Source organism: Aedes aegypti, chromosome 2, assembly GCF_002204515.2.
Source record: "Aedes aegypti strain LVP_AGWG chromosome 2, AaegL5.0 Primary Assembly, whole genome shotgun sequence".
Classification (NCBI taxonomy): Eukaryota; Metazoa; Arthropoda; class Insecta; order Diptera; family Culicidae; genus Aedes; species Aedes aegypti.
The window spans coordinates 371,576,640-371,592,611 of record NC_035108.1 but is presented as its reverse complement, the minus strand read 5'-3'; the positions used below and the strand labels follow the sequence as shown (position 1 = coordinate 371,592,611).

The following is a 15,972-nucleotide window of genomic DNA, read 5'->3' as shown; positions in this document are numbered from 1 at the left end:
AATAATCATCGTTGTCCAACTGCCATCGGCGTCCCAACAGTTCCCATTAGAGTGCGTAACATCGTTTCCTCCGCTGCCCGGTCATAGATATTAACATTCAATTTGGTTTTAATTAAAATTACGCGCCATAAACTTTGCGGTGCCATGTCACCGCCAGCCAAACATTCGAATAACAATAATGTTTCTGTCACCGAACCCGACCGCAACTTTTCGGATTTTGTCTGCGCCTGGTGCTAGATGCCTGTAGGCGAAATGAAATCAAGCAACAGCCTGTTTGATGATTTGCTGGTTAACATGCATTACCAACCTAATAATTGTCTCCACCTTATGGATACGTCGCCATCGTATTGCATCGCGGAAAATTGTCTTTGTACCCGAGAGAACTAACACTCTCACGTACATTGGAAAAGTTTTTGGATTAAATTTGTTGGTGGGAAGACTACTCGACTAAGCGATGGAGAGCTTTGATTTGCGACTACGTTGATTTCCACGTGGTCGAAATCTAAGCAGGCATAGATAACGCAATCTGATGAGATGGCCTTTATGCTAATGATGGCTTACTTGGATTACCTAACAAAAAAAAAAACACCCGAAGTTCTATTAGTTAATCCAGAATGATATTTAACCTTTCAGTCGTCGCGCGGTTCGCCACCATCAGAACCACCACACTGCTGTTGTGAACGAAAAGCGAAATTTTCTCAACAGTGTTGTACAAAATACAACAGCGCGACGACTGAAGTATTAAAAAAAATTCCTTTTACGCCCCCAAAGCAATGAACAAAAAATTAGCCTAATTTCTGCTGATTTTCCTCATTCCTCGGTCGCGCCTATTACAGCTTATGTTATACGCAGGGAGTCTTTAGAGCGCTGGGGATGTGCGTCGGTATCAGACCTCTCTTAGCTCTAGAATTAAACAAAATAACAGGAAAACATCGGTTAAGCGAAGTCTGCACAGAGAAAACATCTTTCCGCTTCCTATGCGTAGCATTCCCTACTATGCTATACTACTCTCTCCCTCTCCCTACAACATAGAAAGATGATTTCCCAGCATGCGTCTCGCTTGTTGCTTCCAGTTCTCGCTCTTCGTGTATGTCCTTATGTCATTATAAACGTCTTCTATCTGCCTGCCTCTAAATACACTAAAACTTAATGTTATGCTTTCTTCTCGATGTCCTAAGAACATCGCCTCCTTCCTTTTTTGAATCCGCTTTGATAAATCCGTTCTCATCGTGGTGACTGCGACTACCAGAGCCCCGTGGCTTGTGGGGTCACTCACCACAGTTTGATCTCCCACCCCCTTGTTAATGTTTAGGATTTTCCGGTTGCCACTGTCTTTTTTCTTCATTGTGGTGTTCATTTCTACTAAGTTGTGATCACTTGCCTGGGAACACAGGTCCAAATCACACTCGGGTTTTGGTCACAGTTGCTTGCTTACTCCTTAAGTGTTTTCTCTGTCTTAGATTTAATCCATTTAATTTACTCCGATTTTCGTCTATGTACTTTTTACACATACGACACGGACGCCTTCGCTACCGGTGTGGTTGGTTTGCGTGGTTTGGTCATACTTCTACGAAGGTTTTTTTTTTTTGTATGTGAATTCAGTGGATGTCTCCGTAGTCGTCCAGCGATAGTAGCAAGGCTCCGTTGGCTAACGCCATTCATTCGAAATCGGCGTCGTGCCAGTCGACACGGGCCCACTCGGGTAGCTCGGTTTCGTATTCCCAGCCGGGTCCCTGGAAAGGAAAAATATAAGGAAAGAAAATGTGAGAAATTAATATTCCATGTTCATCTTAGAAGATGAAGGAGAACGCATGGTTGTTCGATGTTTTTTCAACTCTATGGCTCAAATTATTCAACCTTAAGAGCTGTTCATTAATTTTATAATACAATTTTTGGGACTTTTCAACCCTCCTACCCCCATGGTAAGATTTTTTGTATGAAAATGAAAATTAAATTGTATGACGCGTTAGAAACCTTGAAACTCCCTCCCCCATTATCCCTTAGGTTGGTACTTCATGAACAACCCCTTAGAGAGATAACTAGATCAGAGTTATCTCTGACCACATTTCTAAGATGGATTGACTCAGGATGACGGTTTAATTTTATTCACTTACAAAATTATTTTGGTAATAAGGCAAACCTACTTCAGTGCTTACTTTTCAAATTAAAGCTACGCTTTATAACAGAAACTGAGACGGATCCTTCATGTAGCCACAAATCTAACAGATATGAGATTTGCCCCCAGAAATGCTTCAGCATTTTTTGCTGTTATTTTTTAGGCGACAATTCGCATTTCTACAAAAAGTCGTCAGCAATTCATCCAGATGTTTTCACTAGAATTTCTCTAAGAATTTTCAAAGAAAAATCTGTCATGTATTTTATATCCAGTAAATAAATAATAAAATAATATGTTAATCTGTCCACAGTTCGGGAAGTCTCTCTTCTGCGCTTATGGCAGCCAGTATTTATAGCTCAGAAATTCCGTAGGTACGAACAAGTAAAAGGTACCAGGGTCATAAGGAATATCGCTTGAGATAGGTAGACATGACAATGTATTCCATCTAGGATCCAGTACTCTTGATGAAAGTTGACTAAAGACTTATTCCTGAAATCAGTCTAGGAGTTTCAGTATTCTTTTTCCAAAAAACAAAATAAATATTTCACAAAGGTCTGCAGTAGTTTTTGCAAGGATTCCTCCATAACGCGGGAAGTGGGTAGGACAGGTAGGACATGTACCACACACAAAAACACCTGGGTAGCAGTGTTAATAGACTCACACTCAAATCCCAATCAATAAGCTCTCCCGCGAGAGCAAACTCATTAGAGATTTGTTTCGGCAATCTCACGCTTGATATTTGCATGCAAAATCACTCAAACCGTCAAGAATGATTCAGTCATAAAACCCCTCAAAATATAATATATATAACTGAATGTTGTTGTTTACTTTAGATAGGATATTTATAATTCTACCATACTAACAAGAAATCATGACTTTGTGCGAGAAAACAGTGGAAATATGAGGCAATGAATCAAATAGATGAGTCAACTCATCCATGATTTTTTGACTGCTGAGTATGGTGAACAACTCACGCATAAAAATATCGGGAGTGAGTTATGAGAAATTCAGTTTTGCACAATGCTGCTGGGTAGGACAGTCAAATGATTGCCCTACCCACAATTCAACAAAAAAAAAACAAGATCAGCAAATAGCTTGAAAAATAAATTGAATTACATACTTCTATCATCTGTTCAATGTACATACAAACGCGATAAACGCCGTACTTATTTGGAGGTAGAAGACATTACAAGATTTTTTATGGTATGCCTAGTAAAGCGTGACATGGTTTTCATCTTCTTCTTTCTGGCGTTACGTCCCCACTGGGACAGAGCCTGCTTCTCAGCTTAGTGTTCTTATGAGCACTTCCACAGTGTTTAACTGAGAGCTTACTATGCCAATGACCATTTTTGCATGCGTATATCGTGTGGCAGGTACGAAGATACTCTACGCCCTGGGAAGTCGAGAAAATTTCCAACCCGAAAAGATCCTCGACCAGTGGGATTCTAACCCACGACCCTGCGCGTTTACCGCTACGGCTATCTGGGCCTGGTTTTCATATGACCCCCAAAAGTTCTGGCTCGTAAGAAGAACGATTGAGAATATCTATAGTGAAAGTTCTGGGGAACTAACTGCAATAACTTCTACAAGACACTTCTTTAACCGTTAGAAAAACAAATGGAGCAATCCTCTATGACATTTCTATATGAACCAACTAATGATTTCTTATAAATATCTACGGGCAACAAATTCTCTGAACATTGAATAATCTTTGGAAGAATGCGAGTAGTGTGATGTTTCTAGCCATTTCTGAATGCACGATCACTCTTGATATAATCTTTCAAAGAATTGCTGAATCTCTTGACGATTTTCCAAATAATTTCCATAGCAAACTCTCTGGAAGCTCTTGGCTGATTCAGAATTGCTTGTAAAAGCAGGAATTTTTAGTTTTGTCAACTTTGTTCAATGAAATCGATTTAAAAAGAATATAAATATAAAGGATACTCATATTTTTTAATATGACTGATAACAAAAGTGATCCAATGAATGTTCATTAAGACAAGAATAGTAATACGATCATTTTAGAGACTTGGTCTCTATTTTAATGCAAATCTTTAAAAAGCTTATTTTTGTAATGGAAAGTTAGAGTATATATTTTAACCACAATGGTCTCTGAAGTCTCTATTGCAAAATTGTGCAGGCTCCGATGAAACCTTTGATAGTCCAACAGTTTCAACAGGCTTTTCAAGAATTTCGTCATAGATTCCCCGAGAACAAGCTTCGGGAATTATCATAGTCTTTTTATTTAGAATACTTTCAGGGTCTCCTACAGCCATCTCTCCATAAATTCTTCTAGAGATTTCTCTACCAATTCTCCCAGAGGTTTTTTTTAAAGGAGGCTTGGTAGAATTCTTCTCCAGATTTTGCTCAAGGAAATCCTTGAGAACTTCGGAGCTACTACCTCTAGTAATTTCCTCAGGTATTACTCTAACTTTTTTCAAAACTATCCTTGAATTTCCCCCAGATATGTTATCACAAATCCTTCAACCGAATTCTCCAGTTGCTACTCTAGGAGACCTTTCAAAGATTTCTATATTATTTCTTCCGCGGAAATCCACAAAGGTTTTTTCCAGAGATTTTGAAAAAATAGCTTGAGGATTTTTCAAGATACCCTGCAAGAATTCCATCGCCTGTTTACTAGGCCGTCCCTTATTTTTCGAAAATGCGGAATGTTATAAGTTCGTCATTGTAAAGTGCTCGTTTTAGTTTTTTTGAAGTCCGTACGTGAACGCTAAGTGGTCCCCCAACGACCCTAAAGGTATTAGGTCTAGATGAACCACATGCGCCAAATCGAGCTCGGTGCTCTAGTGTACGTAACATTAGTACGAAAAGCCACTAGTATCAAATTGATAATCAGCATAGAATTTTAAGTGAAATAATATTTTAAACTGTGGATATCTTAATAGCAATGCACGCTGACATAAAACTCACAACTACAAAGGGATCGTTCAAATGTTACGTAACGCAAAAGGGGAAGGGAGGGGATCTTCCGTAGTGTTACGGTCCATACAAAATTTTTAAATATTTCATACAAAAGCTGTTACTTGGGGGAGGGAGGGGGTCTAAGAATTGGCAAATTTTGCGTTACGTAAGATTTGAATCATCCCTAAAAGAAAACAAACTTCTATGCTGATTATCAACACGCGCAGGACAATTTGTTACTGGTGGCTTTTCGTACTCATGCTGCGTGCACTAGAGCAGCGAGCTCGATTTTGCGCACGGGATCATCTACGCCTAATACCTAGCGTCCACGTACTAACATTTTTACCTTATTTTTTTCTTACCAAAACGAGCACTCCACAATAACGAACTTATAAGATTTCCAAAATTCCTTGAGGGTTCTTTCGAAAAAATCTACTTTTTCCACGGAATTTCTTCAGCATTTCTTTCAAGTATTACTCCTGCAGTTTTTCTAAAAAATCCTCAGAAAATAGTTGAGCAATCTTCAAAAGTGTATTTAAGTTTTCACACCAATTAATCCTACAGCATTTTTTTTTTCTAATAATTCCTCTGATCATTCCCACACAAATTTCTATAGGGATTCTGTCCAATAATATTAAAGAAATTTGTTTAGAAAACCCTGCGAATACTATCCCGATTCGATTTTTTTTTCTTTTAAAACTTTCTCGAGAGGCCAGGAATTATTTGCGAGATGCTTGTCCATTAAGGGTGACTTTAAAACTTACAGAAGTGTTATGAGAGGTTACTTCAGGATTTTTTAAAGCAATACCTTACGAATTTTTCTTGAAAAATGCCTCACGGGTTTATTTTCCAGGAAAATATTCTTACTGACATTCCTGAAAGAATCCATAGAGTTTCCATGGAGCCTTTATTGAAAAACTCTCAAAGAATTACTGGAGGAATTTCAGTAAAAATCTTGAAAGAATTCTTTCCTTTGAGCAATCGCTAAAGGTATCTAGAGAAATCCCTAGTTGAAGAAAGACAATTTTATAAGGAACTCCTTGAATTTTTTTGAAGAAGTTAAAGATTGAATTTAAGAACACGATTTGATCAGAAATCTTGGAGGATATGCCAGAATCGATGGATAAATTACTGGATAATTCTTGGAGGAATCAAGACTATCTTGAAACAAATCTCAATATTTTTTTGGAGGAATTCAGATGATTTCTGAAAAAAAACTTTTTAATTTGTGTTTCTCCTTGGGAAAATTTAGGATGAAATGTTAAGGTGTCCTAATCAAAATTCGTGGAGAATTTTTTTGGGAAATTATCATAAAACACTTTTAGAAATTCTCGGAGTGATATCTGAACATTTCGGGAAAATCTGAAAAAAATCTGATGAAATTGCTAGAATAAGTAATGAAAAAACACATGCTGTAATGCTTTACGTAATGTCACGAGGAATTCTCAAAAAAAGTTTTAGATCATAGAGAAATGTCTGTTTTGATGCTATGAAGAATCAAACTTTTATACTCTGTATTCTTGTTTTCTTGGTTTCGTTTATTTTATTTATTCATGTTTGGTCTCTTTTCGGCTTCTTGTTCGTTCCCTTGAAGTCTAATTTTTTTCAGGCAATAGGTCTTTAATTTTCTATTCTCAAGGCTCTCAGCCGCTACCAGCCCTGTAAAGACGAAGAGCATTCTTAGTCCTGTGGCAACGACAGAAAGAGGGTGTCAGTGACAAAAACCTAATTTTGAGAGAATCTACTTTGAAGTTTGTTTAGCAATTATTCATTATGTACAAATTGTATGTAAGTCAAAAAAAAAACGGTATTTTAAGAATTTTATTTTTCTCACCTGAAAATATCGTTAGAACGCTTGGAAACAGTAGAATTTCCTCAACTCAACTCATCTCAAAACTGACCAAATTGTCAGTTACACCCTTTTGTGTTTGAAATATAGTAACTTTCAATTACAAGCCCAGGTTTCCACGGCGGTAAAATTTTTCTTAGAATCACTATGCACACAATTTTTGCCAACGTTTCTCCTACCCATGGTTTCGAACGTGGCGGTGCCTCTGCATAACACATAAAGATTGTTTAAAGGTGATGCTGTGTACAATAAGCGAGATTTTTTCACCACTATTGTACAAATTACAAGAGCGCGACGACTGAAGTGTTAAAATGATTTCCTGAGAATGTTTTCGATGGATCCTTGAGAAAACTCATGTAAAAATCTTTGGGTCAACTTCTGATGAAATTTCCCGAAGAAGGCTGATTTTTATGATTTTGTAACTATTTTCCATACTATAAACCATCAAAATCCATTATTATGCTGCATTGCTGCCAACAGAAAATGTATGGAAGAACATTTCAACGATATACTATTTTAAAACCGTTCGAATATGGAAATACAGTGGGACTCCAGTTTTGGCAACATGATCAAAAGAACAGTAGAAGAGTACGCACACGCAATGTCCAAATCAGCAGATTATGCAGGTCGAATGTACAGGGTGTCCGCAAATTATCCGAACAAACTTTGAGGGCATGACTCTATGCAATCAAGCGGAATAAATTCAGTATTATTGCATGGTTTGATACATTGACCTATTATGTTTTTAAGCAGTAGGTTTGACACATTTCCGATTTCAAATATTTGTGAAACCAAGCCAATTGTTTTGAGTGGTCTAAGAAAAAGATATTTTCGAGCTTTATGGCGGGAGAGAAATTTCCATAGAATTCACTGGATTTGAAACATATACTTTTATTTTTCCAGCCTAACTTGAAGCCAATGATCTGTAGGTTACTTCAAAAAATAATAGGACATTTGGATTATTCTATTTTTAATTTTAGGGAAAAAATATCGCAAATATGACTAGCGGCCTTCAGGAAAAACGTCTCCGAAATATTTAAATTTACCTATCTCAACAAGAAGCAATTATTTTTAATTTATTCCGAATTCTTTTTTGTGTTAACATATAGATATATAGATAGATATAGATAATTTACAGACACCCTGTACCTCGGATTTCTTTCCGCTAGAGTTCAGTAATTGGGTTATATTTTCATAATCGGAAGGTTTTAATATATTCCATCGGTGAAATTTGGCTTTTTTCCACTTTTTTTAGCTATTTTTTCATATAGGGGGAGATCCCCTAGTACCGGACACTTAAGCCGCTAAATTCATTATTCAAAAACTATTGATTTTATGCAGTCTTGGTGCCCATTTATGACAAATATCACCATTTTTATAGCGTACAAAAATAAATTCGAAAACATAAATATGAATTTTGACATTGCATTTTAATGATGTATTTAGTACCAAATAAGAGGTGGCCCCAATACCGGACACGATCTGGAAATGCCTCGAAGTCTGTAAATTTGTATATCATTGAACGTTTTTACTCCATTTAAAAATTTCCATTGCCAATTCAATGCATTTGCAACATTCACAAGAGTAATTTAAGTTTTACTTAGTCTGCAAGTTGTTCATCAAAAAACCTCTTTCATATATGATAAAAAAAAACATCACATTTAACGTGTTGATCTGAATTTTCATTCTTCTGATTTTTATTGCATCTTCGATACCGTTATCGATTAAATCCATGAAATATGAATGTATTTTTAAACACTGGTGCAAAAATTAAAAAGATATTTTGTAAACAATCAAGCTGTCCGAAACTGGGGAATAGGAGGTGCTGGACCAAAATTGTAGTTTAACTATATTTAGTTCAAGTATGGTACAAAATACATTCATACGTTCAAATTATGATTATATTCCATCATGCTTGCGTGATCCAAATTATTCAGCCATATTCAAAATAACTACTAATTAAGTTCAAATTTAGGACGATACGTAATATTTTTAACAATTTTCAAACATCCCAACTTTTTTAAAAAGGCATGCACATTTCAAGGAAGCGTTATTCTGTGCAAACATTACTCTCTGTAAGAGCTTTCTTTTCTTCTAATACACCATCTTGATTGGATCATGATTTCTCAGTTTTTCGACTTTGTCCGGTATTGGGTGCTGTCCGGTACTTAGGGATCTCCCACTACATACTATGAAAATCAAAGAAAATCAAGTTTTCCTGCACATTTCATATAAAATGTATGAGAAAAATTTCACCGTTGGAATATTTTGTAACATTCCGATTATGAAATTATAGACCAAATAGTAATATCTAGCGCGAAAAAATCCAAGGTACATTCGATCTTTATAATCTGCTGGTTTAGATATAGTGTGACGCATAGGAGCCCTCATATTTGGGAGAATATTAACTTAGATGGGGCTTTGGGACACGGCCGATGTGAAGTTAAACTGCTATTCAAACTACGAAAACGAAATGTTCAGATATTTTCATCGTATTCAAAAGTGTTGCCAAAATCGGAAAAAGGATCCGTTGCCAAAATCGGGGGGTACCAAGGATGGAGCATGCCAAAAACGGAGTCCCACTGTATAGTCTAAATTCTGATGCCTGGCGAGAAAAAATCCTATATGCTTACGTTTTTTATCTGCTGCTTAAGACATAGCGTACCTCTCCTTATAAATGACCACGTGCCACTCTTTGAAGAAATTCTTGTTAATGTTTTGGAAAAGTTTCTATAACTTATCATTGAATAATTATTGTATTAATTTTTGTATGAATGTTGGTGATCTTGGATATGTATCAAAATTACTGAAATGTTTGTCAGTGTTAATTTCCCAAGAATCTAGGAAGCCAAGCCTCGAGTCCCAGGAAGCATAACTTTCTCAAAGATATCTATGAATACTTGAAGAGTTTTAGAGATATCTGAATACTTGAAGAGTTTTATGGAAGAATCTATGCTTTTATAACTGGAAACATCTATAACTTGAGCTAAAACAAAAAGTATAACGAGTTTCTGAAGAAATTTCTGAAATAATTCCTGGTGAAATCTCTACCAGAATCTTGAGATAAAAACCTGTAGAATTCGAGACGGATTCTTGAAGGAGTCCTAAGGAATTACCGGCAGATGCTTGGAGGAATCCTTTGAAGAAGACTTCGGTGTTTATCTGCAGACATACCCATGTTTTACTTGGTGTAAATCTGGAGGGATTTCTTCTGAAGATTAGGCTGGTTTCATCTGTAACCGTTAATTCAACACATTGCCAAGTCAACGAATTGAGTTAAATAACATTGCTGGTATAAAATAAAAAGAGGTTAGGGTGTCCATTCAGTATCGGTTTGCCAATTCCCGGATGCCTTGAAATTCTAAACCGAATGAGATCATGTTCCTGCGATATGATATTTCAGACGTTTGATAGAAAGTTTAGATATTTGATTGACATTTCCCATATTTTTGCTTTAAAATATTGAATATTGCACACCAAGTTCTTACGGTGAATTTCACCGTAATTTCAACAGCTAAACATTTCGGTGAAATAAATCACCGTAACTTCGTCGGAATTTAACGGATTCCGATGATTTTTCACCGAATACTGTAAAAATTTACCGTACTCCGTTAATTTATTTTACCGAACTGTTCAGCAGTTGAAATTTCACAGGAATCCGTAAAATAATTCAAGTGTGTAAGCAGAGCAGAATTGATCGAAACTGTTTAAACTTTTTTGCTTTTTATACGGTCGGCGTTAAGTCAGAGTGGACCAAATGACATTTTTCATAATTTGAGAAAAATGGGCTTGAAATCTAACGCTCTGTATTTTTTAACTCCTTAAATTTGTGGTTCAATATTTCTACACATCTTGGTATTATTGGCAAACAATATAATGTGAAGAGATAATAAACCTCTAATATAATGATGCACTTGGTCCACTATGACTGAACTTAAGACCACCGTACAGTGATTTGGTTCACTCTGATTGAACAATTTCTAGGAAAATAACAATCATTGAATGATTGCTTGACCAAACTGGGTGCATATCTCTAAGATAAGATTATCAAGATCTCTCAACATCAGTATTGTAAATTCTTCAATAATCCATATCTTCAATCTCGATATCAGTGGCATTACGATAGCTTGAAAATTTAAGTTTTGCAGGTTCAGATCATTGAATGAACCACTTGGCTTTGTCAAAAAATTGCTGATCCGTTGATGAAAGTTTTTGGCGTGGTTTTTTTTAATTTCTTTATTAGTATCATTTCAAACATTACATTCATTATTTCTTATATCTAGGTGTTCTGTGTTATTAGGCAACACCATCATCCTAATTTGGTAAAACAAATCTAAGATTTTATTAACATTTTGTTAACAACATATTACATTTCATTTGCCGTAGCAGTTCAGATTTTTTTTTTTGGCGTGATGAAAATTACCATCCAGTCCGTAATTTAGTCGAGCGTATGAGCGAAACTACAGTGGGTACCAGGGATTTCGTGCTGGACGTTACAAATAGGCTAAGAAAGGCCCCAATCGTTCTTCTATGCAGATGGCTAAGATTACTAAGGCTACAGATAATTATCTGTGGTTTGACATGTAACCTAGGAATGCATCAAATGATTTGCCAAAAATGTTGTCTAATAGCGCTTTCGAAGACCTCATCAAGAGATAATATCTGCCAAAAAATCTCTATGAAACCAATGATTTTTTTAGGATTCTGTTAAAAAAAATACCATAAATCATTAATTATTTCTTTAGGGACCCCCTTCCATATGATGGAAATCCTTACTGCCCATACTACCATGAACTATGGGTGTATTAGTCTCTAATTATGTATGCGTCATATCACTACTGAAAACAGCATCCAGCATCGAATATCGGAAAAAAACGATAAAAAATCACTTATGAAAACGTATTAGCAAAAACTGGAGGCACTAACATTCATATCATTCGGTCCATGAGCAGAGAAAGCAGCTGTGGAAAAAAAGTTCACGTTTCCGGCGAATACAGATTTCTGCAAATGAGCGTGGATTAACGTGACATCATAATTAAAATTTCAAATTGCATGGACATGGAACCACTATCCCGACCTCCCAACCTTCCTTCCCTCCAACGATGATAGAACACGTGGCAGTTGGGATGTTCCAACGATTACCATATGATAACCACCGTTCCATCACCTTTCGGGACCAGGAAGGACACCAACGATGATGACGATATGTAAACCTTCTTACCGCACACGATGATGAAGGTACCTAGTGTCCACAACAGCTAGAGGTACGTGGAACTTTGGATTAATTCTTTTCCCACTCACATTTTGCATTCATCACGAACACCATCCGAACTGATGAGCAAAAACATGCTGCAGAACCCGGCAACGGGTGTTTGCCGCTACTGATGCGGAAATGTGAAAACGATTTAATTTTCTCGAAATAAGAGCAAAAAAATGAAACTACTCTACCGCACTGGAGATGAAAGTCGTCGTCGTCCCCCATCAGGGATGATGCGACAGCCGGTGGACAGTGGCGTATAACTCACGTCAAGTATTTCATCGTGGTTCGTTATCTGTTCTACGTCTGAGTGACAGTCGAGGGATTGTCCTTCCCGATGACGATGATTGTGCAAGGAAACCGTCACCCCCTGAGAGGGATGGGGAGTTGAACGATTTAAATCGTGTCCTTTTAAATTGATGTTTTCATTACTCGGTTCGGCTGGTGCCAACAAGTTGCCGAAGAGATGTGCATTAATTGCAGTATCAACCTGGGAAATGCATTGACGCTAGCGGCCTACATTACACACCTAGATGTTCCGCTGAAGCCAGTAGTCACTCAGGGTATGCAGAGAAGGTGAACCATGAATCTAATGTACAAGGACCGTTATGAGACGCGCGCTGACTGGAAGGGCGGAGGAGCCGGTCGTCAAAAGTACGACAAATGTATCTTGTCCAAGTGCTGTCTGGTTCAAGCACACGGTGAGATGACGGTCCGACGAGATGAATTTATATTCCTCATGACTGCCATAACTAGGTGCTACACCATCGTTGCCAGAATGCACTGTGAGTGCAGTGATAATTTGTAGTACAAATTTGTGAATAGAGCTCTGCATACATTTGCTAGATTCGTTTCTCGATGTGGGAACATGTGTTGAAGGCTGGCAGTGTTTTTTTCTACCTTGCCCACTTTGTCGTCAACGAGGAATGAACGAGCTTATATCCCGTCGACGCTTGTACACAATTTCTATCAAAACACAGTGTGAACAGCACGCAAATAACAAAGTGACACTGCGAATGCTCTCCGCGAAAGGTCCATTCTCCGGGTAAATTATAATGAGGTTGGTATTTTGCTTTCGGGTTGGTTTTGTTGGACAGATAAGACTTAATGAGAATGTTAAATTTAATTATACATTATTCTTGAAGGTTCAAAAGTCTTTATTTTATGTGTGAAGTTTTCATAAATTTGGAAAAAAATCGCAGACTGTATAGTGCTTTTACAGATAGATCACCCAGAATTGCAACTCGATTTGAATATTGCATCAACCCCGAAAAGTATAGAAACACTTCAACAGCAATTTGGGTTTACCGATGATTTTGGACTTTTTGGGGTGTAATTGGCGGGGAACATCCATCTGTAGTCGGCCTTTTTGATACCTGAATCATGACGTTAACACTTCGTTGCAAACGAAATGTGGTATTGACAAAACTCTTGAAACTTTAATTAATTTTATTCTTGAAGCAAGGAAAATTGCAATACCATAATGTGAAGTTGAAATCGAATCTGTTATTTTTAGACAACGAACTTAACTCTTGACCCATCTTAACAACGCAAAAGGAAGGCAACTTCGTAAGATCGCGTCTGCATCCATTTTTTTTTTCAAATATTTCGAAATTTTTAATCAAAAGAAACTTTTTGACAATTCTTAGGGGACTGAAAAAAACAATCATTCTTCAGATCGCATACATTTTTAAAAGCATGAAGCAGTTTGACACATAAAACTCACCTTGTACTTCCATGCGTGCAAGTACATGACCAAATCCTGTGGCTTCGGGTCCCGGTAGCGCACCTTGCACTCATAGCAGTGCTTGTCCGTGGTCATCTTGTCCGGGTTGAACGCCAAATCGGGCGATTCGTGGCCAGTTTGCGTGGCCACAGTGACCTGAATGAATTAGAAACGACAAAAAAAAAACGAAAGGATATAAAATATTAAAACTCCATTTTCACGAAAACGGTCGACAAACGGATGCTAATCCCCTAGCGGAACATTTCCCCATGAAGGTAAATAAATAAATCACAATGTTTGCGTCTGCCTGGCGGGGTATATGTTTCGAAAAAAAAAGTTTGACTGTGATAAATAAAGTAGGTAATCGTACTCGTTTTGTCAGGACAGTGGATCTAGATCTCGGCAGCAGCAATATAAAAAAACGAGGAAAAATTTGAACATGTGGGAACCGAAAAAAGACGACTCAGTCACATTGCTGGCATTAAAAATTATGACAATCAACATAAACTGTCAACGTTGCGTGCTTTAGCGATGCAATATGTTATACATTTTGAAATCGCATGCAATGCCATGATGCCCAACAATGTTCTTTGGTCTGCAATAGGACACAATGTAGAAAGTTCATCCAAACAAAGCAACTTGTTGAAACCATTCCAAATAGCCAACATTTAAACAAAATGTAGCGGAAACTGGCTCCCCATCATACTCTTCTAATGCATTTATTTAGCATAGCACAGCAGCCAAAACCCCATCCAAAGTTGTTTTGTTAGTCTCTGTCACTCAAATCCACTCAGGACATCCAAACGGAATGTCTGCGAGCACCGTCACCACTCGAAAGTCGAACATCGGCATCCGGAAATGGGCCCTGTCATGGCAGTGCAATATTGGCAAATCATTCACGAGGGCCCTCCATAGTTCATAATTTTGTTAGCAATTTGGCGCGTTTTCGATGTGCCCCCATTCTACCCACCCACACAGCACTAGCTATCCCCTATCCCGAAGCAAGTTGTGTTTTAGTGAAGCATTTGATCCGCTTGAAACAAACCAGCAAACCAGATGACTGCCCTATAACATACGGTTACCGCGCATCAGTAACAGCATGCACGGTGTTCCGCAGACCGTTTTTGCCATGAAATCTGTGCTCATAAGTAAGTTTCTATAGTTGACCATCAAATTAGGAGAAAATTGAAAAAAAAAACAAAAACATAGGGTCTGTTTTAAAGTTTCGCCCCCTTCTTCTTCTTCTTGGCATTACGTCCTCACTGGGACAGAGCCTGCCCAAGTAACCAGTAAGCACGATAATGCGGCACGGTAACAGCATTATATGCGCATATAAGGTAATCATTTGATGCTTGTCAGTTTTATATACGCATATAATGCCAGAAAAGGCGAAATAGCGTGCCATTATAATGCGAAGATATAACCGTGCTTCTCGGCATCACTAGTGCTGATATAAGACCACGTGAGAAACGTCAGTTGTTTTCGCCAGGTTTTTCGGGCGAATATTTTGTGCTTTCGCGTACGCAGCCAGAGAGCTTTCGCGTATGCGGCCAAGCAGCTGGTACACGAGGTAAATAAATAAATGAATGAAAACGGAAACCTCGAATAGTATGCAAAATGTAATAAAATGATTGAGATAGTACTTCTCCGTATCAGACTTATTCATTTTGGTGGTTTTCATCCTTTTGAGGACTTGAAATTGCCACATATTGATCCTTGTTTTATGATGATGAAATTCCTCATTTTGCGTCTCGAACCTGCGACACCTGTATTGTTGAGTTGTTGAAGTTCTGCTCCTTTGCTCCTTCGCCCACATAAGATGAATAGTATTGGAAAGAAAAGTGACCAATTTAAACCACCACTTTTCCCCGTCATAAAACCTGCAATTGTAGTAGTGAGAAGACTTATGTTTGACTCCCTCTCACCACTATATGTAAACACAAAGCACGTGGTATATCTGTCAAAACACTAGATGGCATTTACACAGGCCCTGTATGCGAATATAGAGCCAATATAGTGCTTATTTAATGCCCGTATGCATCAGGCTTAGAAGCATTAATGATGCTGTAATAGGGTTTCTATGCAGCGGAAGTGCTGTTATA

General features: G+C 37.6%; 1 protein-coding gene across 3 annotated transcripts in view; it reads right to left on the bottom strand.

Moving 5' to 3' along the window:
• Window positions 1-294: 294 nt before the first annotated feature.
• LOC5569446 (RNA pseudouridylate synthase domain-containing protein 2) overlaps window positions 295-15,972 on the bottom strand; it is a 705,082-nt gene continuing 689,404 nt past the window's right edge. For all 3 annotated transcript variants that reach the window (XM_021846705.1, XM_021846703.1, XM_021846704.1), the window contains 2 exons: window positions 13,871-14,026; window positions 295-1,733 (listed from right to left, as the gene is read on the bottom strand). In XM_021846705.1, the coding sequence (XP_021702397.1) occupies window positions 1,659-1,733; window positions 13,871-14,026 (231 nt within the window). In that variant the 3' untranslated portion in view covers window positions 295-1,658. The remainder of the gene's footprint in view (window positions 1,734-13,870; window positions 14,027-15,972) is intronic.